This window comes from Somniosus microcephalus, chromosome 28 (genome assembly GCF_052327205.1).
Source record: "Somniosus microcephalus isolate GS21.2 chromosome 28, FLI_Smic_1.0, whole genome shotgun sequence".
NCBI lineage: Eukaryota > Metazoa > Chordata > Chondrichthyes > Squaliformes > Somniosidae > Somniosus > Somniosus microcephalus.
The window spans coordinates 40675120-40698075 of NC_141014.1; the positions used below are offsets into that span (position 1 = coordinate 40675120).

Sequence of the window (22956 nt, forward strand, 5' to 3'; positions counted from 1 at the left end):
GCGTGGTGCAAAAATGTCACCAACAAAAAAAGGCAGGAAGCGGTCGCCTTTAAATAACGCTCCCCCAGTCCCTTTCTGACAGCAAAACGCTCCCCTCAACCTGTCGTTGCTAGCGGCAGGCGGTAAGGCAGGGGGCGCCACTCCATATCCGGTCCGGGGCGCTAGTTGGTTTGCGCCCCATTAGCGCCCTCTTAAGGCACTAACGGGAGGTGCAGACAACTGAATTTCTCCCCCATGGTTTTTAACCCCCCGGAATTCAGCTCAGTTTTAAAATACTGGCAGTGAAATTTGACTCGGAAGCTGGCGCAACACATCTGGGTCCCAGTTCCAATGTGGGCCGGGGGTCCCTTACACACATACCCAAGTGCCCCCTCCTCGTGTGAATCTAAACAGTGAGCACTGGCAGGATATTCCCTCTTCGGCAGCACCTCCCAAACCCGCCACCTCCACCACCTTGGGGACAAGGGCAGAAACATAGAAACATAGAAGATAGGAGCAGGAGTCGGCCATTCGGCCCCTCGAGCCTGCTCCGCCATTCAATGAGATCATGGCTGATCATCCAAATTCAGTACCCTGTCCCTGCTTTCTCCCCATATCCCTTGATCCCTTTAGCCTCAAGAAATATATCCAACTCTTTCTTGAATATATTTAATGAATTGGCCTCAACTGCCCTGTGTGGTAGAGAATTCCACAGGTTCACCACTCTCTGGGTGAAGAAATTCCTCCTCATCTCTGTCCTAATGGCTTACCCCTTATCTTTAGACTGTGACCCCTGGTTCTGGACTCCCCCGCCATCGGGAACATCCTTCCTGCATCTAGTCCCGTTAGAATTTTAGAAGTTTCAATGAGATCCCCTCTCATTCTTCTAAACTCCAGCGAGTACAAGCCTAATCGACCCAATCTCTCCTCATACGTCATTCCTGCCATCCCAGGTATCAGCCTGGTGAATCTTCGCTGCACTCCTTCCATGGCAAGAACATCCTTCCTCAGATAAGGCGACCAAAACTGCACACAGTACTCAAGGTGTGGTCTCACCAAGGCCCTGTACAACTGCAGCAAGACATCCTTGTTCCTGTACTCGAACCCTCAGGAGACACCTGGGAACACCACCACCTCCAAGTTCCCCTCCAAGTCCCACACCATCCTGACTTGGAAATATATCGGCCGTTCCTTCATCGTCGCTGGGTCAAAATCCTGGAACTCCCTCCCTAACAGCACTGTGGGAGCACCTTCACCACACGGACTGCAGCGGTTCAAGGCGGCTCACCACCACCTTCTCAAGGGGCAATTAGGGATGGGCAATAAATGCCGGGCCTTGCCAATGACGCCCACATCCCGTGAATGAATAAAAAAACCACCCAGGCCTAACCCTCCCGACACCCGACCGCTCCGCGTGCTGTCTAACAGGAGTCACGGGATAGTGATCAGTAGGAGGAAGCCTGGCTGCTTCTACCCCCCCAACCCCACCCCCTCCTGAACACAGGGGCACTGAGATCCATTGTAGGGCCACCTTGGGCAGAGATGCACCAACTCAACACTGGTCAGGGATCAATCCTGGGAGCTTCCTGATCTGTGAGGCGCAGTACCACGGAGTATGCAGTTCCTCACTCGGCCATTGGGGGGAGCTGATGTCTATTGGGAAACGAATTGACTCGGATATTCCGACACGCTCCGGGCTGACCTCCCACGTTCTACCGTCGGTAAACCCGAGCTCATCCAGAACCCGGCTGCCCATGTCCTAACTCGCACCAAGTCCCGTTCGCCCATCACCCCCTGTGCTCGCTGACCTACATTGGCTCCCGGTTAAGCAACACCTCGATTTCAAAATTCTCGCCTTGTTTTTAAATCCCTCCATGGCCTCGCCCCTCCCTATCTCTGTAACCCCCTCCAGCCCCACAACCCCCTGAGATCTCTGCGCTCCTCCAATTCTGGCCTCTTGACCATCCCCCGATTTTAATCGCTCCACCATTGGCGGCCGTGCCTTCAGCTGCCTGGGCCCCGAGCTCTGGAATTCCCTCCCTAAACCTCTCCGTCTCTCTCTTCCTTTAAGACGCTCCTTAAAACCGACCTCTTTGACCAAGCTTTTGGTCACCTGTCCGAATATCTCCTTATGTGGCTCAGTGTCAAATTTTTTGTTCGATGGCGCTCCTGTGAAGCATCCTGGGACGTTTTACTGCATTAAAGGCGCTATATAAATATAAGTTGTTCTTGTTGTTGAATGGCCCACGGTCACCATGCTGGAACACCCCGAGGGGGAGGGGGAAGACTCGTGAACACACGTATCGCACGGTTCATTAACGTCACTATCGATAGGTACGCTCCATGGAGTCACAGTGAAACAAAAAACAAACAAGTACGGTGGAGTGAGAATATAAATCTGTAAACGATCCCCACCCTGTCTCCGATCTGTGCCTCCCCCCGACCCTCGTCACAGCTCCTCATGACAGAACGCATTTCTCCTTTTTACTCTTGGTTGTGGCTGTGCTGGCTTGACGCTGCAGAACTGCGGGGCCGCCCTTCCCTGTAAAAACAAAAAAGGTGCAGGGTGAGGAAGAGCGGGGAGGGGGTCTCGCCGTGTCGCAAAGTTCCGGGAAGAGCAGGGAGGGGGTCTCGCAGGGTCGCGAGGGGCTGGGAAGAGCAGGGAGGGGGTCTCGCAGGGTCGCGAGGGGCTGGGAAGTGCAGGGAGTGGGTCTCGCAGTGTCGCGAGGGGCTGGGAAGAGCAGGGAGGGGGTCTCGCAGGGTCGCGAGGGGCTGGGAAGTGCAGGGAGGGGGTCTCGCAGGGTCGCGAGGGGCTGGGAAGAGCAGGGAGGGGGTCTCGCAGGGTCGCGAGGGGCTGGGACGTGCAGGGAGGGGGTCTCGCAGGGTCGCGAGGGGCTGGGAAGAGCAGGGAGGGGGTCTCGCAGGGTCGCGAGGGGCTGGGAAGAGCAGGCAGGGGGTCTCGCAGGGTCGCGAGGGGCTGGGAAGAGCAGGGAGGGGGTCTCGCAGTGTCGCGAGGGGCTGGGAAGAGCAGGGAGGGGGTCTCGCAGTGTCGCGAGGGGCTGGGAAGAGCAGGGAGGGGGTCTCGCAGGGTCGCGAGGGGCTGGGACGTGCAGGGAGGGGGTCTCGCAGGGTCGCGAGGGGCTGGGAAGAGCAGGCAGGGGGTCTCGCAGGGTCGCGAGGGGCTGGGAAGAGCAGGGAGGGGTCTCGCTGTGTCGTGAGGGGCTGGGAAGAGCAGGCAGGGGGTCTCGCAGGGTCGCGAGGGGCTGGGAAACTTCTTCATTTTCTGCTGATCAGGGGCGGCTGGTTTCCTACATTGACTACACTTCAAAAATTCTTGAAGTGGGGTGGGGTGGGGTGGGATGGGGTGGGGGTGGGGGTGGGGTGGGGGTGGGGGACTCGCGATCAAGCTGATGTTGAATTGCGGGGCGCGTGGGGTGGCGCGCAGGGCGGGGCGCGCAGGGCACGGGGCATGTGAACCCAACGCTAGGCGAAGTTACCTGCGCTCACGTCCGCTGGGTTTCCAATCTCGGCGGGTTGTTTGCCGCTCTTGGCCGCGTCCTTCTTCTTCCCCCTCACATTCTTCCTGGAGTCGGATTCCGCCATCTCCGCCGTCTCGGAGCTCCCCTCGCCCAGCCCAAGGCTGCTGCGGGAGTCACCGTGGGCGGGCTGGGCTGTCTTGGCCTTTTTGGAGATGCTGCGGGTGAAGTTGGCCAACTTGAATCTGCCGCTGAACCGTCTGTTGGCGTTGGGCATCTCGCTGGCCGGCACCAGATCTTCAAGCGGCTCCGGCTCATCCAGGCCCTTGACGTCGTTCTTGAGCAGCCAGTCCTGGACGGCCTGGTTGCCTTTGCTGTCGTCATCCTTCCGGCTGTCCCTCATGGTGCCCTTGTGCTCCCGGAGCCTCACGCTGCCCTGCAGCACTTTGCCCTCGTTCAGAGGGGGCAGGTGATTGTCGGAGGAGGAGCGCCACATTCCCTCCGACACCAGGAGGTACTTGGGATTATTGAGCTTCCGCTTCAGCTCTTCGGAGCGGGGAGGGAACAGGCTGCTGGTGTCGGCGAGCACCGCAGCCTTGAATCCCGGCTTGATCTTTAGGTGGTCGTGCAAGCTGACCGCGTCCGAGTTGGCGTACAGTTCCCGGAACTCATTGTCGAACACTTCCAGGATCTGGCCGGTGAAGACGGTCAGGGTGCTGCGGTGTAGCCGGGCACAGCTCCATGTAAAACTACCGGAAAAAATGACAAACAAACATCGCTCAGCTTTGGGGGTCCAGGCACACAGATCATTAAAATGTCATAAACAGGTACAGGAAATAATCGAAAAGGCTAATGGAATGCTGGCCTTTATATCGAGAGGACTAGAATACAAGGGGGTAGAAGTTATGCTGCAGCTGTACAAAGCCCTGGTTAGACCACACCTGGAGCACTGGGAGCAGTTCTGGGCACCACACCTTAGGAAGGATATATTGGCCTTGGAGGGAGTGCAGCGCAGGTTTACCAGAATGATACCCGGACTCCAAGGGTTAAATTACGAGGAGAGATTACACAAACTCGGGTTGTAGTCCCTGGAATTTAGACGGTTAAGAGGTGATCTGATTGAAGTTTTCAGGATATTAAGGGGAACAGATAGGGTCGATAGAGAGAAACTATTTCCGTTGGTTGGGGAGTCTAGGACTGGGGGCAGAGTCTAAAAATTAGAGCCAGACCTTTCAGGAGTGAAATTAGGAAACACTTCTACACACAAAGGGTGGTAGAAGTTTGGAACTCTCTTCCGCAAACGGCAATTGATGCTCGATCAATTGTTAATTTTAATTCGGAGATTGATAGATTCTTGTTAGCCAAAGGTATTAAGGGATATGGGGCAAAGGTGGGTATACGGAGTTAGGTCACAGATCAGCCATGATCTCATTGAATGGCAGAGCAGGCTCGAGGGGCTGAATGGCCTCCTCCTGTTCCTATGTTGGATTTCTACATACCAGGAAGAAGACGTGGAGAATCCCATTAACAGAAAGTATGGGCGGGGCCGCGGATTAGGGTGGGGGAGAAGGTGGGTATGTGTGTCTGGGGCGTCCTGTCTCACACTGCATTCCGCTCGCCCAACAACCCAAACCTTGCTCCTCGATCCTGGTCCCCATCCCCCAATGAAAAATCATCGCCTTCATCTACAAACCCAGCCAGCAGCTCGGACATCCGATGTGGACAGATGGACAGATGGAAAGACACAGACAGAGACAGACACACAGACACAGACAGACAGAGACACACAGACAGACAGAGACACAGACACACATGCTTACAGACAGACAAACAGGCAGACAGACAGAGACGGACAGACAAACAGACACAGACAGAGACAGACAGAGACACACACAGACAGACAGAGACACACACAGACAGACACACACAGACAGAGACACACAGACAGAGACAGAGACACACAGACAGAGACAGAGACACACACACACAGACAGAGACACACACAGACAGACAGAGACACACACAGACAGACAGAGACACACACACACAGACAGAGACACACACACACACAGACAGAGACACACACACACAGACAGAGACACACACACACAGACAGAGACACACTCCAGCAGGAGTTATTGAGGGAATGATGGAGAGGTGGGAAATCCTGTCCCATTTTCCTCTTGGCCCGGGCACTGTAACCAGACGCCTCCCTTGCTGCGATCAGCACACACCGGGGCCAGGGCGAGCTGACTGGCTCAGTGACACACCAGCTTCACACAAGGATGCTCGGGGCCGGGTGGAAACTGAAAAACAAAACCTCTCTCAGCAAAACAGCGCTTACCGTAATGTGACTGTGCGACATGGAGACCTTACCGAAAATCAGGTCTAACCCACTGTTGCCGGGTGAAAATTTGCACCAATAAATAACGGGCGTCGGGAGGATACAGGAAGGGTTTGAATCAGCAGCTTTAGGGCGAGAGGCAGGTGGTTACCTGTAAGACCCAGAAAGCACTTTATCACCGTCCACAATCATAAACCTCTGGTTTAAAGAGCCCTTAATGTGTCCCTTTGTCAAATAGAGGCCGATGCCAGCGATGGAACGGACTCGCAAGTACTGCAGTGAAAGACAAGAAAGAGCACAGGTCAACAGACAGAAATCTTCCCCACCTCCCTCCCGCTCTCTCACCTTCTCTCCTGCTGGTAGGAGCTCTGCTGGGATTGAGTTCCACTCCCACCCCCTCCTAATAGCTCACCCAAGCAGCCACCTGTCACCTGCGGGGCCTGGACAGTGAGACTGTGGTGGCTATTCGGCTATGGGTGGCATCACAGCCAAGCCTAATCCCGTCCTGTTTCACGCAGCGGGAGTGCGATCGGGACCAGGACAGGGCGAGGGATCCCAGAGCTGAGGCCAGCGACAGACCGAAGCCTTCACCCCGCCCCCCCCCCCTGCCCTGCCCCAGCGGAGCGAGTCCCCGCTTCACCGGTCTGACATCCATCACTCCCTCACTCCGCCAGTTTGGCCCCTTTTCACGGTCTTGGTCCAGCAGGAGAAAGTTTTCAGACAGTGCCCCCCCCCCCACCGGACCCAGACAGACAGTGACCCCCCCCCCCCCCCGGACCCAGACAGACAGTGACCACCCCCCCGGACCCAGACACACAGTGACCACCCCCCCGGACCCAGACAGACAGTGACCCTCCCCCCCCCCGGACCCAGACAGACAGTGACCCCCCCCCGGACCCAGACAGACAGTGACCCCCCCCGGACCCAGACAGACAGTGACCCTCCCCCCCCCCGGACCCAGACAGACAGTGACCCTCCCCCCCCCCCGGACCCAGACAGACAGTGACCCCCCCCGGACCCAGACAGACAGTGACCCCCCCCGGACCCAGACAGACAGTGCCCCCCCCGGACCCAGACAGACAGTGCCCCCCCCCAGACAGACAGTGCCCCCCCCCAGACAGACAGTGCCCCCCCAGACAGACAGTGACCCCCCCCTTGACCCAGACAGACAGTGACCCCCCCCGGACCCAGACAGACAGTGACCCCCCCCCCTCGGACCCAGACAGACAGTGACCCCCCCCCTTGACCCAGACAGGCAGTGACCCCCCCCCCGGACCCAGACAGACAGTGACCCCCCTCTCGGACCCAGACAGACAGTGACCCCGCCCCTCGGACCCAGACAGACAGTGACCCCCCCTTGACCCAGACAGGCAGTGACCCCCCCCTCGGACCCAGACAGACAGTGACCCCCCCCCTCGGACCCAGACAGACAGTGATCCCCCCCGGACCCAGACAGACAGTGATCCCCCCCCGGACCCAGACAGACAGTGATCCCCCCGGACCCAGACAGACAGTGCCCCCCCCGACCCAGACAGACAGTGACCCCCCCCCGGACCCAGACAGCTGTCTGGGGGGCCGGGCTGTCTCACTTGGAGTTAGAGAGACTCAGGAGCAGCAGGGGACTGAGCCCTCCCTCGCTGTCAGATCCTCCAACGCAACTCACTCGAATCATCAGATCGTTCAGCTCCATTTTCTTGCACATTTCCAGAAAGTATTTCAGTTTCCCCTCGTCGAGGACGATATAAACAGGGAGTCTCCACCGTAACTGGCCTCAATCAGATCCTCAAATATATTCCGGTCCGTGAATTCGTCCATGACCAACGCAATCACCTGAATCAAAGGTTAATGGGACATTTCCAGTGACCAATCAAGGAGCAGGACTGACCCCACAATCACCCAACACACACCGTCTCATCGCCTGGAGTCGAACTTCACTCAGAATCAGTTCCCCAGCCCGCTGTAGCTGGAGAAATTATCATTGCTGCAATTTTAAATATTTGAATGTGCTCCTGTTAGTGGGAAGTGACGACCGAGGGAAGGAGAGAGTGAAGGAGGGAGTGAAGTGTAAGGATTGACGGAGTGAGGGAATGAAGGAGTGATGGGGCGTGAGGGAGGGAGAGAGGGAGAGAGGGAGAGAGGGAGGGAGAGAGGGAGAGAAGGGGAGAAGGGGAGAAGGGGAGAAAGTGAGTGAGTGAGTGAGTGAGGGAGTGAGTGAGAGGGAAGGGGTGAGGGAGGGAGGGAGGGAGGGAGGGGGAGAGAGTGAGGGAGGGGGAGAGAGTGAGGGAGGGGGAGAGAGTGAGGGAGGGGGAGAGAGTGAGGGAGGGGGAAGGGGTGAAGGAGGGAGGGAGAGAGGGAGGGAGATGGGGAGGGAGATGGGGAGGGAGTGAGGGAGTGAGGAGTGGGGAGTGAGGGAGTGGGGGAGTGAGGGAGTGGGGGAGTGAGGGAGTGGGGGAGTGGGGAGTGGGGGAGTGAGGGAGTGAGGGAGAGAGGGAGAGAGGGGGAGGGAGAGAGTGAGGGGGATAAGAGAGTGAGGGAGGGAGGGGGAGAGAGTGAGGGAGGGGGAAGGGGTGAAGGAGGGAGGGAGATGGGGAGAGGGGGGGAGGGAGTGGGAGTGGGAGTGGGAGAGGGAGATGGGCCAAAAATGACACGGAAAAATACCAGAAAACAATTAGCAATGCATCAACTCAAGCTCTCAGACACCTTTCTGGATAACATATACACTCACAATAAAGAAGGCGTAAACCGGGCAGTTAGTAAACTAAACAATATTTTTGATAATTTGGCAACAAATGCAAACTTGAAAGCTCGCATGAACAAACCCAAAACAAAACACTATGAAAAATGGTTTGACCATGATTGCCATAACATGAGGAAAAAACTTAGAAAAATATCAAACCAAAAACACAGACATCCAGAAAATGAGGAATTACACCTTACTTATTGTCAGACACTAACACAATACAGAAACACACTCAGAACCAAAAAAGAGCAATTTATTAAGAATACACTCAGCTCCATGGAGGAATCCATTGATTCCAATTGTTTCTGGGACAACTTGAAAACACTACACAAAAAACAACACGACGATTTGTCCATTCAAAATGGGGACACATGGGTAAACCACTTTGAAAAATTATACCAGAAAAACACACTAAGACCAGAGCAACACCAAATACGCAAAAAACTGGAAAAGCTTGAATTGGCCATAAAAGATAACCAAAACCCGCTAGACGCCATAATAACAGAAAAAGAACTTCTTGAAAAACTCAAGGACCTGCGACCAGGAAACGCTTGCGGGACAGACGGCATACTAAACGAGATGATTAAACACGCAGACGACAAAATGAAACTAGCTATCCTAAAACTCTTCAACTTGGTTCTGAGTGTCGGTTATTTCCCTGACATCTGGAACAAAGGACTCATAACACCCATATACAAAAGTGGGGACAAAATCGACCCAAACAACTATCGAGGCATCTGTGTAAACAGTAACCTGGGGAAGGTATTCTGTAGCATCATAAACAAAAGACTTATAAACTTCCTTGAGGAGCACAATGTCTTGAGTAAAAGCCAAATTGGATTCCTGCCAAACTATAGAACATCCGATCATATCTTCACCCTACAGACCCTAATTGACAAACACGTTCACCATAACAAAAGCAAAATCTACGCATGCTTTGTAGATTTCCAGAAGGCTTTCGACTCCATCTGGCATGACGGTTTATTCCTGAAACTTATCGAAAGCGGGGTAGGAGGGAAAACATATGATGTAATTAAATCAATGTATACAAACAATAAATGTGCAGTTAAAATTGGAGACAAACAAACAAAATACTTCCCACAGGGGCGGGGGGTGACGCAGGGCTCGCCAATCTCACCGACACTCTTTAATATTTACATTAATGGATTGGCAAAACTACTTGAACAATCTACAGCACCTGGCCGCACCCTATATGAATCCAAGGTTAAATTCCTCCTCTATGCAGACGACCTGGTTCTGCTGTCACCAACTAAGGAGGGTCTACAGCAGAACCTGGACCTGCTGGAGTCGTACTGCCAGACTTGGGCCCTGACAATAAATCCCCAAAAAACCAAAGTCCTTGTGTTCCAGCAAAGATCCAAGCATCAGGGACCCAAAATAAATTTCACAGTAGGAACAACCAAAATTGAACAAACCACTCACTACACATACTTGGGCTTAAAAATCAGTTCTACGGGAAACTTCAAACTGGCTGTGAATGAACTGAAAGAGAAAGCAAGAAGGGCTTTCTATGCCATCAAAAAATCAATCCAAATAGAAATCCCAATTAGCATTTGGCTCAAAATTTTCAAATCAGTAATTGAACCAATTGCACTCTATGGCAGTGAGGTATGGGGACCGCTAACACAACAAGAATTTGCAAAATGGGACAAACACCCAATTGAGATCCTACATGCAGAATTCTGTAAAAGTATCCTCCAGACTCAAAGGAAAACAGTAAACGATGCATGCAGGGCGGAACTAGGCCAATATCCATTAATAATCACTATCCAAAAAAGAGCCACCAAATTTTGGAATCACCTACAAATGAGCAACCCCCAATGCTATCACTACGATGCCCTGAAATGCCAAGAGCTGACCATAAAGAAAAATACCCTCAGTCAACTAGTCCTGGGACTAAGTGAAGTAACTACTAACAACACTAACAATAACCAGTCCCAGGACAGTGACAGGGTAACACAAAGAATTCGACCCAACACAATCGTCGCTAAGCAAAAGGAAAAATATCTGACATATTGGGCAGAAACAACAAAAACCCAAAGCAAACTCAATTGCTACTTGGCCCTAAACAGACAATACAACATAGCTGATTACCTGACCATGATAAAGGATAACAAACTGAGAAGAACCTTGACAAGGTACAGACTTAGCGAACATAGCCTAGCGATCGAAAAAGGCAGACACAGGCAAACCAGGCTGCCAAGAGAAGACAGGATATGCTCTCACTGCAGTCTGGGAGTAGTTGAGACAGAGATGCACTTCCTCACAGCCTGTGGAAAATATCAGGACATCAGGGAGAATTTCTACCAAAAATTCTCCCAAATATGCCCTGAATTCAGAAATCTGAATGACAACCAAAAACTCCCTTTCCTACTGGGGGAGGAGAGAAGCTGTGTAACACTGGCGGCACACTATGTTACAGCTTGCCATGAACAGAGGGACAACCAGTAAACTAAGACAAGAATATATACAAACAAGGCGAATGTATATTTATAAACTGTATGAATAGAACCGCGTTTATGTGTTCAACCATAAATGTATTTTGATGCTTTGGCAACATAAGATGTACCTTATCATACCAATAAAGCGATTTGAATTGTGAATTGTGAATTGTGAGAGGGAGAGGGAGGGAGGGGGAGAGGGAGAGGAAGAGGGAGGGAGAGGGAGGGGGTGAGGGAGGGGGAGAGAGTGAGGGAGGGGGAGAGAGTGAGGGAGGGGAGAGAGTGAGGGGGTGGAGAGAGTGAGGGAGGGGGAAGGGGTGAAGGAGGGAGGGAGATGGGGAGGGGGGGAGGGGGGGAGTGAGGGAGGGGGAGGGGGGAGGAGGGGGGAGGTGAGGGGGGGGAGAGTGAGGGGGGGAGGAGAGTGAGGGGGGGAGGGAGTGAGGGGGGGAGGGAGTGAGGGGGGGAGGGAGTGAGGGGGGGAGGGAGTGAGGGGGGGAGGGAGTGAGGGGGGGAGGGAGTGAGGGGGGGAGGGAGTGAGGGGGGGAGGGAGTGAGGGGGGGAGGGAGTGAGGGGGGGAGGGAGTGAGGGGGGAGGGAGTGAGGGGGGAGGGAGTGAGGGGGGAGGGAGTGAGGGGGGGAGGGAGTGAGGGGGGGAGGGAGTGAGGGGGGGAGGGAGTGAGGGGGGGAGGGAGTGAGGGGGGGAGGGAGTGAGGGGGGGAGGGAGTGAGGGGGGGAGGGAGTGAGGGGGGAGGGAGTGAGGGGGGGAGGGAGTGAGGGGGGGAGGGAGTGAGGGGGGGAGGGAGTGAGGGGGGGAGGGAGTGAGGGGGGAGGGAGTGAGGGGGGGAGGGAGTGAGGGGGGAGGGAGTGAGGGGGGGAGGGAGTGAGGGGGGGAGGGAGTGAGGGGGGGAGGGAGTGAGGGGGGGAGGGAGTGAGGGGGGGAGGGAGTGAGGGGGGGAGGGAGTGAGGGGGGGAGGGAGTGGGGGGGGAGGGAGTGGGGGGGGGAGGGAGTGAGGGGGGGAGGGAGTGAGGGGGGGAGGGAGTGAGGGGGGGGAGGGAGTGAGTGAGGGGGGAGGGAGTGAGGGGGGAGGGAGTGAGGGGGGAGGGAGTGAGGGGGGAGGGAGTGAGGGGGGAGGGAGTGAGGGGGGAGGGAGTGAGGGGGGGAGGGAGTGAGGGGGGGAGGGAGTGAGGGGAGGGAGGGAGGGAGGGGAGGGAGGGAGTGAGGGGAGGGAGGGAGTGAGGGGAGGGAGGGAGTGAGGGGAGGGAGGGAGTGAGGGGAGGGAGGGAGTGAGGGGAGGGAGGGAGTGAGGGGAGGAGGGAGTGAGGGGAGGGAGGGAGTGAGGGGAGGGAGGGAGTGAGGGAGGGGGAGAGAGTGTGAGGGAGGGGGAGAGAGTGTGAGGGAGGGGGGAGAGAGTGAGGGAGGGGGAGAGAGTGAGGGAGGGGGAGGGAGTGAGGGAGGGGGAGGGAGTGGGGGAGGGAGTGAGGGAGGGAGAGGGAGTGAGGGAGGGAGTGAGGGAGGGAGTGAGGGAGGGGGGAGGGAGTGAGGGAGGGAGGGAGTGAGGGAGGGAGTGAGGGAGGGGGAGGGAGGGGGAGGGAGGGAGGGAGGGGGAGGGAGTGTGAGAGAGGGGGAGGGAGTCTCTGCAGAGTTGCTGATCCCTAGATTAGAGACCGGAACAATAAAGGGAGCAAGGGTGAAGAGGAATGAAACGCGGGTGGATTTCCTGTGTTTGGGAATCTAATACTAACCCCAGGGTTCAGTCACGCTGCAGAAACCTGGTGCAGTCTGCAGGTAAGGCGGGTGTGAAGCACCAGGTGATGGATCTGTAACCGAATGAGGAAGGCCAGAGGCTGCAGTGAGCCACACACCCTGTCCGATCACAGCAAAGGAAACACTTGGTGTGCTTTCGTTTTGCGAGTTCTGGCTGTGGATGCCTTGAATCGTTTGGGGCCTTTAGTCGGCCCGTTGTACAAGCCTGTGGGGCTGTGGTCTAAATCCAGCTCATCAGCTGCTTGTAAGCTCTCAGGGTGAAGGAGCGCTCTTTAATCTGCTTGTACATTTCCGGCTCCAGGCCAGAAAAGCCCAGCAGAAAAATGAATGACTTGGTTTAAAAATTGTTTTACAATCGACAACAAAATGCAACAGCTGGTGTGCGGCGGCTGGTGGGCGATAGTTGGCGCGAGACTTCTAGTGCGCGATGGCGGGCGCGCGATGGACATCAGCGGACCGATATTGTTAATTAACTGGACACCATGTAAACGTCACGAGCTGTTCCCGGTGTCGGGCTGTGCGCTGCCCTACGCCAGAGAGGCTCCGCTCCGGGAAGCAATGCAAGATCGTGGTGTGTTAAACAGGCCCCCACTATCCTGTGAAACAGTGGGCTCCCCCCCCGCACCCCCCCCCCCCGCCCCCAGTAAAATTGACATTATGCATCCTTGCATCAGCTTAACTCAGCGCCTTTACCACAGACAGGAGTCCATGAGCAAGCCGGGGAAGTGGACGGACCTGTAATCACCTTCAGCCCCACAACCCACCCCCCCACCCCCCGCCCACCCCCGAGATCTCGGCGCTCCTCCAATTCTTACTTCTTGAGCATCCCCTGATTTTAATCACTGCACCATTGGCGGCCGTACCTTCAGCTGCCTGGGCCCAAAGCTCTGGAATTCCCTCCCTAAACCTCTCCGCCTCTCTCTCCTCCTTTTAAGACGCTCCTTAAAACCGACCTCTTTGACCAAGCTTTTGGTCACCTGTCCTAATTTCTCCTTATGTGGCTCGGTGTCAAATTTACTGTCTTATAAATCGCTCCCGTGCAGCACCCTGGGATGTTTTACTATGTTAAAGGTGCTATATAAATACAGGTTGTTGTTTACTGGAATGTGGGTTTGGCTGGAAGCCCTGCAGCTCGCAAAGGGTTAGCGTGGGGCCATGTAGCTGTGCTGGCGGGGAGTTGCTTAAGATCGAGCTGATAGTGGCACCTTCCTTCTCCCTCCCACCCTCCCCCCTCCGTTGACTACCTGTGCTGCAGGCCCGGCTGTGGTTGAGTTTGCTTGCGTGCTCCCTCACTGATCAGATAACTCCGCGGCCTCAAACAGTCGAGCTCAGCATCACTTCGAGATTCACCGCCGCCGCCTTTTCCTGTGACAAAAACCATCGTGGCCCCCTGCTCACAGCGAGCCGGTGCTCACACCAACGCTTTCCCGGGTGGGGGTGGGGGGCCTCACTCCAGCCCAACATTTATTTATAAAAATTATTATCGTTTTAAAAAGAAAAGTATTTGCGGCCCTCGCTCTCTGCGTCCGAGTAGGATCGGGGCGGTGGGTTAGTGTGTGGGCACAGGGAGCGGGAGGGGGTGCAGTGTAACCCAGAACAGAACTGGGGGGCCGTCATCACGCTGCGGGTAGGGGTGGGGGTGCTGCATTTACCGCAGTGCTGTTTCCTGGATCTTGCTGTGCAGATTCCTTCTAAGCCTCAGTGTCAGCTACAGCTCAGTTGGGAGCGCACTCGAAGTCTCTGAGTCAGAAGGTTGTGGGTTCAAGTCCCCACTCCAGGGACTCGTGCGCATAAAGCTAGGCTGACACTCCCAGTGCAGTACTGAGGGAGCGCCGCACTGTCGGAGGGGCAGTACTGAGGGAGCACTGCACGGTCGGAGGGGCAGTACTGAGGGAGCGCCGCACTGTCGGAGGGGCAGTGCTGAGGGAGCGCCGCACTGTCGGAGGGGCAGTACTGAGGGAGCGCCGCACTGTCGGAGGGGCAGTACTGAGGGAGCGCCGCACTGTCGGAGGGGCAGTACTGAGGGAGCGCCACACTGTCGGAGGGGCGGTACTGAGGGAGTGCCGCACTGTCAGAGGAGCCATCTTTCGGATGAGACGTTAAACCGAGGCCCCGTCTGCTCTCTCAGGTGGACGTAAAAGATCCCACAGCCACTATTTCGAAGAAGAGCAGGGGGCGTTCACCCCGGTGTCCTGGGCCAATATTTATCCCTCAACCAACATCACCAAAACAGATTATCTGGTCATTATCACATTGCTATTTGTGGGAGCTTGCTGTGCGCAAATTGACTGCCGCGTTTCCCACATTACAACAGTGACTACACTTCAAAAAGTACTTCATTGGCTGTAAAGTGCTTTGGGACGTCCTGAGGTGGTGAAAGGCGCTGGAGAAATACAAGTCTGTCTTTCTTTCCATAACAAAAGTGACTTCATTTTTTTTTAAGTCCTTCATCGGCTGTGAAACGCTCTGGGGTGCCCCGAGGACGTGGAAGGTTTGTATAAATACGATATTCTTTCTTACACAGATGAGAAGGGAAGAATCAGCCAGGGGTCCTCCGCTCTCCTTCAGTGCCCACTGCCCCCCCCACCCCGCGCTGGTGAGTGCGCGAGTCTAGTTGTCGGGTGAGGAGAGGATCGAGCTAGTTTGTGATGCAGTCTGTGGTCGAATAGCCAGCTGAGCTGAGGCGCCAGTGGGCAGCTAGTGCCCGGGGAAATCAAACCTCAGCAAGAGTCAGCACCATCAGGCTAGGAGACTGCTGGGGGGGGGGGTGGGGGGGTGGGGGGGGGAGAGGGGAGGGAAAGATACCAAGTGGATTCAATGCTACTGCCATCAACATCCTGGGGGGTCGCCATTGACCAGAAACTCTACTGGACCAGCCGCATAAATGACGTGATTACTAGAGCAGGTCAGAGGCTAGGTATTCTGTGGCGAGTGTCTCACCTCCTGACTCCCCAAAGCCTTTCCACCATCTACAAGGCACAAGTCAGGAGTGTGATGGAATACTCTCCATTTGCCTGGATGAGTGCAGCTCCAACAACACTCAAGAAGCTCGACACCATCCAAGACAAAGCAGCCCGCTTGATCGGCACTCCATCCACCACCTTAAACATTCACTCCCTCCACCACCGGCGTACCGTGGCTGCAGTGTGTTCCATCTACAAGATGCACTGCAGCAACTCGCCAAGGCTTCTTCGGCAGCACCTCCCAAACCCGCGACCTCTACCACCTAGAAGGACAAGGGCAGCAGGCGCATGGGAACACCACCACCTCCAAGTTTCCCACCCAATCAGATGTTTGCATGCCTTAAAAAAGGTCAATATTGAGCCAAAATAGTGAGGTAATCAATGCTGAAACTGCACTGAGAATACTGTGCACAGCTCTGGTACAAAGAGGATATTGCAGCTGTTGAGAGGATATATATTAATGACCCGGACCTGGGTAGACAAGTCATTAACTTCAAACTTTGCAGATAACTAATATGAAACTCGGAAATGTAGTGAACAGTGAGGAGGATGGTAATAGACTTCAGGAGGAAATAGACAGACTGATGAAATGGGCAGACACGTGGCAGATGAAATTTGACAGAGAAGTGTGAAGTGACGCATTGTGGGAGGACGAATGAGGAGAGGCACTAGGAACTGAATGGTACAATTTTAAAGGGCGTGCAGGAACAGAGAGACCTGGGGGTGTGTGAACACAAATCATTGAAGCTGGCAGGACAGGTTGAGAAGGCGGTTAAAAAAAGCACATGTGATCCTTGGCTTTATTAATAGAGGCAGAGTATAAAAGTGAGGAAGTTATGCGAAACCTTTATCAAACACTGGTTAGGCCCCAGCTGGAGTCTTGTGGCCAATTCTGGGCACCACACTTTAGGAAGGATGTCAAGGCCTGTGAGGGTGCAGAAGAGATTTACTAGAATGGTTCCAGGGATGAGGGACTTCAGTGATGTGGAGAGATTGGAGAAGCTGGGATTGTTCTCCTTAGAGCAGAGAAGGTTAAGGGGAGGTTTGATGGAGGCGCTCAAAATCATGAAGGGGTTTTGATGGAGTAAATAAGGAGAAACTGTTTCCAGTGGCAGGAGGGTCGGTGACCAGAGGACACAGATTGAAAATAATCGGCATAAGAACCAGAGGGGAGATGAGGAAACATTATTTTTACGCAGCGAGTTGTTGTGATCTGGAACGCGCTGCCTGAAAGGGCGGTGGGAGCAGATTCAATAGTAACTTTCAAAAGGGGAATTGGATAAATACTTGATGAGGAAAAATTTGCCGGGCTGTGGGGAAAGAGCAGGGGGGAGTGGGATTGATTGGAGAACTCGTTCAAAGAGCCGGCACAGGCACGATGGGCTGAATGGCCTCCTTCGTGCTGTATGATTTGATGATTCAATGATACAGACAAGAGCAACCAGAATGGCTGAGGGGATGGAGGGATTGGATTATGAGGAACGATTATGTAAATTATGTTCTCACTGGAAAGGAGTAGTTTGAGAGATGAAATGATTATAGTTTTATAGGATTCTAACGGGACTGGATAATGTTGAAGTAGATAGTACTGATTCATTCAAATGCAAATCAGATAGATTTCTTTATTGAAATACTGAGGGAGCACTGCACTGTCGGAGGGGCAGTAGTGAGGGAGCGCCGCACTGTCCGAGGGGCAGTAGTGAGGGAGCGCCGCACTGTCCGAGGGGCAGTAGTGAGGGAGCGCCGCACTGTCCGAGGGGCAGTAGTGAGGGAGCGCCGCACTGTCCGAGGGGCAGTAGTGAGGGAGCGCCGCACTGTCCGAGGGGCAGTAGTGAGGGAGCGCCGCACTGTCCGAGGGGCAGTACTGAGGGAGCGCCGCACTGTCCGAGGGGCAGTACTGAGGGAGCGCCGCACTGTCCGAGGGGCAGTACTGAGGGAGCGCCGCACTGTCCGAGGGGCAGTACTGAGGGAGCGCCGCACTGTCCGAGGGGCAGTACTGAGGGAGCGCCGCACTGTCCGAGGGGCAGTACTGAGGGAGCGCCGCACTGTCCATCCGAGGGGCAGTACTGAGGGAGCGCCGCACTGTCCATCCGAGGGGCAGTACTGAGGGAGCGCCGCACTGTCCATCCGAGGGGCAGTACTGAGGGAGCGCCGCACTGTCCATCCGAGGGGCAGTACTGAGGGAGCGCCGCACTGTCCATCCGAGGGGCAGTACTGAGGGAGCGCCGCACTGTCCATCCGAGGGGCAGTACTGAGGGAGCGCCGCACTGTCCATCCGAGGGGCAGTACTGAGGGAGCGCCGCACTGTCCATCCGAGGGGCAGTACTGAGGGAGCGCCGCACTGTCCATCCGAGGGGCAGTACTGAGGGAGCGCCGCACTGTCCATCCGAGGGGCAGTACTGAGGGAGCGCCGCACTGTCCATCCGAGGGGCAGTACTGAGGGAGCGCCGCACTGTCCATCCGAGGGGCAGTACTGAGGGAGCGCCGCACTGTCCATCCGAGGGGCAGTACTGAGGGAGCGCCGCACTGTCCATCCGAGGGGCAGTACTGAGGGAGCGCCGCACTGTCCATCCGAGGGGCAGTACTGAGGGAGCGCCGCACTGTCCATCCGAGGGGCAGTACTGAGGGAGCGCCGCACTGTCCATCCGAGGGGCAGTACTGAGGGAGCGCCGCACTGTCCATCCGAGGGGCAGTACTGAGGGAGCGCCGCACTGTCCATCCGAGGGGCAGTACTGAGGGAGCGCCGCACTGTCCATCCGAGGGGCAGTACTGAGGGAGCGCCGCACTGTCCATCCGAGGGGCAGTACTGAGGGAGCGCCGCACTGTCCATCCGAGGGGCAGTACTGAGGGAGCGCCGCACTGTCCATCCGAGGGGCAGTACTGAGGGAGCGCCGCACTGTCCATCCGAGGGGCAGTACTGAGGGAGCGCCGCACTGTCCATCCGAGGGGCAGTACTGAGGGAGCGCCGCACTGTCCATCCGAGGGGCAGTACTGAGGGAGCGCCGCACTGTCCATCCGAGGGGCAGTACTGAGGGAGCGCCGCACTGTCCATCCGAGGGGCAGTACTGAGGGAGCGCCGCACTGTCCATCCGAGGGGCAGTACTGAGGGAGCGCCGCACTGTCCATCCGAGGGGCAGTACTGAGGGAGCGCCGCACTGTCCATCCGAGGGGCAGTACTGAGGGAGCGCCGCACTGTCCATCCGAGGGGCAGTACTGAGGGAGCGCCGCACTGTCCATCCGAGGGGCAGTACTGAGGGAGCGCCGCACTGTCCATCCGAGGGGCAGTACTGAGGGAGCGCCGCACTGTCCATCCGAGGGGCAGTACTGAGGGAGCGCCGCACTGTCCATCCGAGGGGCAGTACTGAGGGAGCGCCGCACTGTCCATCCGAGGGGCAGTACTGAGGGAGCGCCGCACTGTCCATCCGAGGGGCAGTACTGAGGGAGCGCCGCACTGTCCATCCGAGGGGCAGTACTGAGGGAGCGCCGCACTGTCCATCCGAGGGGCAGTACTGAGGGAGCGCCGCACTGTCCATCCGAGGGGCAGTACTGAGGGAGCGCCGCACTGTCCATCCGAGGGGCAGTACTGAGGGAGCGCCGCACTGTCCATCCGAGGGGCAGTACTGAGGGAGCGCCGCACTGTCCATCCGAGGGGCAGTACTGAGGGAGCGCCGCACTGTCCGAGGGGCAGTACTGAGGGAGCGCCGCACTGTCCGAGGGGCAGTACTGAGGGAGCGCCGCACTGTCCGAGGGGCAGTACTGAGGGAGCGCCGCACTGTCCGAGGGGCAGTACTGAGGGAGCGCCGCACTGTCCGAGGGGCAGTACTGAGGGAGCGCCGCACTGTCCATCCGAGGGGCAGTACTGAGGGAGCGCCGCACTGTCCATCCGAGGGGCAGTACTGAGGGAGCGCCGCACTGTCCATCCGAGGGGCAGTACTGAGGGAGCGCCGCACTGTCCATCCGAGGGGCAGTACTGAGGGAGCGCCGCACTGTCCATCCGAGGGGCAGTACTGAGGGAGCGCCGCACTGTCCATCCGAGGGGCAGTACTGAGGGAGCGCCGCACTGTCCATCCGAGGGGCAGTACTGAGGGAGCGCCGCACTGTCCATCCGAGGGGCAGTACTGAGGGAGCGCCGCACTGTCCATCCGAGGGGCAGTACTGAGGGAGCGCCGCACTGTCCATCCGAGGGGCAGTACTGAGGGAGCGCCGCACTGTCCATCCGAGGGGCAGTACTGAGGGAGCGCCGCACTGTCCATCCGAGGGGCAGTACTGAGGGAGCGCCGCACTGTCCATCCGAGGGGCAGTACTGAGGGAGCGCCGCACTGTCCATCCGAGGGGCAGTACTGAGGGAGCGCCGCACTGTCCATCCGAGGGGCAGTACTGAGGGAGCGCCGCACTGTCCATCCGAGGGGCAGTACTGAGGGAGCGCCGCACTGTCCATCCGAGGGGCAGTACTGAGGGAGCGCCGCACTGTCCATCCGAGGGGCAGTACTGAGGGAGCGCCGCACTGTCCATCCGAGGGGCAGTACTGAGGGAGCGCCGCACTGTCCATCCGAGGGGCAGTACTGAGGGAGCGCCGCACTGTCCATCCGAGGGGCAGTACTGAGGGAGCGCCGCACTGTCCATCCGAGGGGCAGTACTGAGGGAGCGCCGCACTGTCCATCCGAGGGGCAGTACTGAGGGAGCGCCGCACTGTCCATCCGAGGGGCAGTACTGAGGGAGCGCCGCACTGTCCATCCGAGGGGCAGTACTGAGGGAGCGCCGCACTGTCCATCCGAGGGGCAGTACTGAGGGAGCGCCGCACTGTCCATCCGAGGGGCAGTACTGAGGGAGCGCCGCACTGTCCATCCGAGGGGCAGTACTGAGGGAGCGCCGCACTGTCCATCCGAGGGGCAGTACTGAGGGAGCGCCGCACTGTCCGAGGGGCAGTACTGAGGGAGCGCCGCACTGTCCGAGGGGCAGTACTGAGGGAGCGCCGCACTGTCCGAGGGGCAGTACTGAGGGAGCGCCGCACTGTCCGAGGGGCAGTACTGAGGGAGCGCCGCACTGTCCGAGGGGCAGTACTGAGGGAGCGCCGCACTGTCCGAGGGGCAGTACTGAGGGAGCGCCGCACTGTCCGAGGGGCAGTACTGAGGGAGCGCCGCACTGTCCGAGGGGCAGTACTGAGGGAGCGCCGCACTGTCCGAGGGGCAGTACTGAGGGAGCGCCGCACTGTCCGAGGGGCAGTACTGAGGGAGCGCCGCACTGTCCGAGGGGCAGTACTGAGGGAGCGCCGCACTGTCCGAGGGGCAGTACTGAGGGAGCGCCGCACTGTCCGAGGGGCAGTACTGAGGGAGCGCCGCACTGTCCGAGGGGCAGTACTGAGGGAGCGCCGCACTGTCCGAGGGGCAGTACTGAGGGAGCGCCGCACTGTCCGAGGGGCAGTACTGAGGGAGCGCCGCACTGTCCGAGGGGCAGTACTGAGGGAGCGCCGCACTGTCCGAGGGGCAGTACTGAGGGAGCGCCGCACTGTCGGAGGGGCAGTACTGAGGGAGCGCCGCACTGCCGAGGGGCAGTACTGAGGGAGCGCCGCACTGCCGAGGGGCAGTACTGAGGGAGCGCCACACTGTCCGAGGGGCAGTATTGAGGGAGCGCCGCACTGTCCGAGGGGCAGTACTGAGGGAGCGCCGCACTGTCGGGGGTGCCGTCATGGATGAGACGTTAAACTGAGGCCCCGTCTGCTCTCTCAGGTGGACGTAAAAGATCTCACGGCCACTATTGGAAGAAGAGCAGGGGAGTTCTCCCCAGTGTCCTGGGGCCAATATTTATTTCTCAACCAACATCACTAAAACAGATGATCTGGTCATTGTGGGAGCTTGCTGTGCGCAAATTGGCTGCCGCGTTTCCTACATTACAACAGCGACTACACTTCAAAAGAAGTACTTGATTGGCTGTAAAGCGCTTTGGGACTTCTGGAGGTGTGAAAGGTGCTGGAGAAATGCAAGTTCTCTCTTTTAGTTGGTTCCTGATCTTCACTCACCTTCCTGGCTGTTTGGATCGCTTTTCGCACGATTTCCTTGATGAAGGGGTCGTTGTTCTTCGGGGGGTGCATGTGGACCGTGGCCCTGGTGATCCCGCGATAGCCCACCTGCTCCGTCCACCCCAGGTCCAGATCGGGTATCGGGGTGTCACTCTGCTCCGGCCAGTAGGTCAAAGAGCCGTCACTCTCCGCTTTCTTACCTTTGGGCGCGTCGTTCCTCTCGACTTTGTACTTGTGCCAATTTTTGGAAATCTTCTTAACCTCTTTGGAGGAAATAAACTCCTTGACACTCTGTTCCTTCAGTATCTTGTTGAAATCCGCTGCACCTGATGTCAATAGTCCTTCTATAGCAAGCCTTTGATATTCACAGTAATAGAATTCTGCATTTTTATCATTAATTCTAACATTAATATGATTATCTTCCAAGCACATCAGCTGGGAGCCCGCCATGTTACCTTGCTGATCTCTCTCTCTCGTTCTGACTTACCTGCTTGACGTCAAGCAAAATCCAACAGGTGAGACAGGTAAGAACGTCCTCCCTTTAAGGACGTTGATTGACAACCATATCAGCCAATCAACAAGCGCAGTTGTTTGGAGCAGCCAATCACAACGTTGGGTAGGCGGGGTTTCTTAAAGGTGGGTTGTCTTTCAAGAACGAACCCAAACCTCTGATTTGAGGCGAGTTGCCAGCAGGTGTGGATCCGCCTGAGCGAATAATTAAACTTCCTTCTGCTGAATCACGGCAAACGGATCACTGTTTACAGTGTCTGCACGCAGCGTTTCAATTTCAATTTCATTCCAATTGCAATATGGTGCAGAGAAAAACATTTGAATAAATTAATGAACTTTATTAATTTAAACTTTAGTAGATAGATATGTAGAGAGATAGAGAGATGTAGAGAGAGATAGAGAGAGAGATAGATAGAGATAGATAGATAGAGATAGTGTACAACCATGAATGTTTCTCGATGCTTTGGCAACATAAGATGTACCTTGTCATGCCAATAAAGCGATTTGAATTGAATTGAATTGAAATAGATAGAGATAGATAGATAGATAGAGAGAGAGATAGAGATAGATAGCTGGAGAGATAGATGTGATGTGGAGATGCCGGTGTTGGACTGGGGTGGACAAATGTAGGAAGTCACACAACACCAGGTTATAGTCCAACAGCTTTATTTGAAATCACAAGCTTTCGGAGCGCTGCTCCTT

At 56.4% G+C, this 22956-nt stretch overlaps 1 protein-coding gene across 1 annotated transcript; it reads right to left on the reverse strand.

The window, feature by feature from the left end:
- Positions 1-1866: 1866 nt before the first annotated feature.
- On the reverse strand, positions 1867-22209 carry sack1fb (scaffolding CK1 anchoring protein Fb). Its single transcript, XM_085969336.1, is given in 6 exon segments — positions 1867-2521; positions 3477-4204; positions 5951-6072; positions 7463-7557; positions 7560-7629; positions 21745-22209. Coding segments are annotated over 6 exon segments (1548 nt in total). The 5' UTR covers positions 22195-22209; the 3' UTR covers positions 1867-2438.
- Positions 22210-22956: the final 747 nt, after the last annotated feature.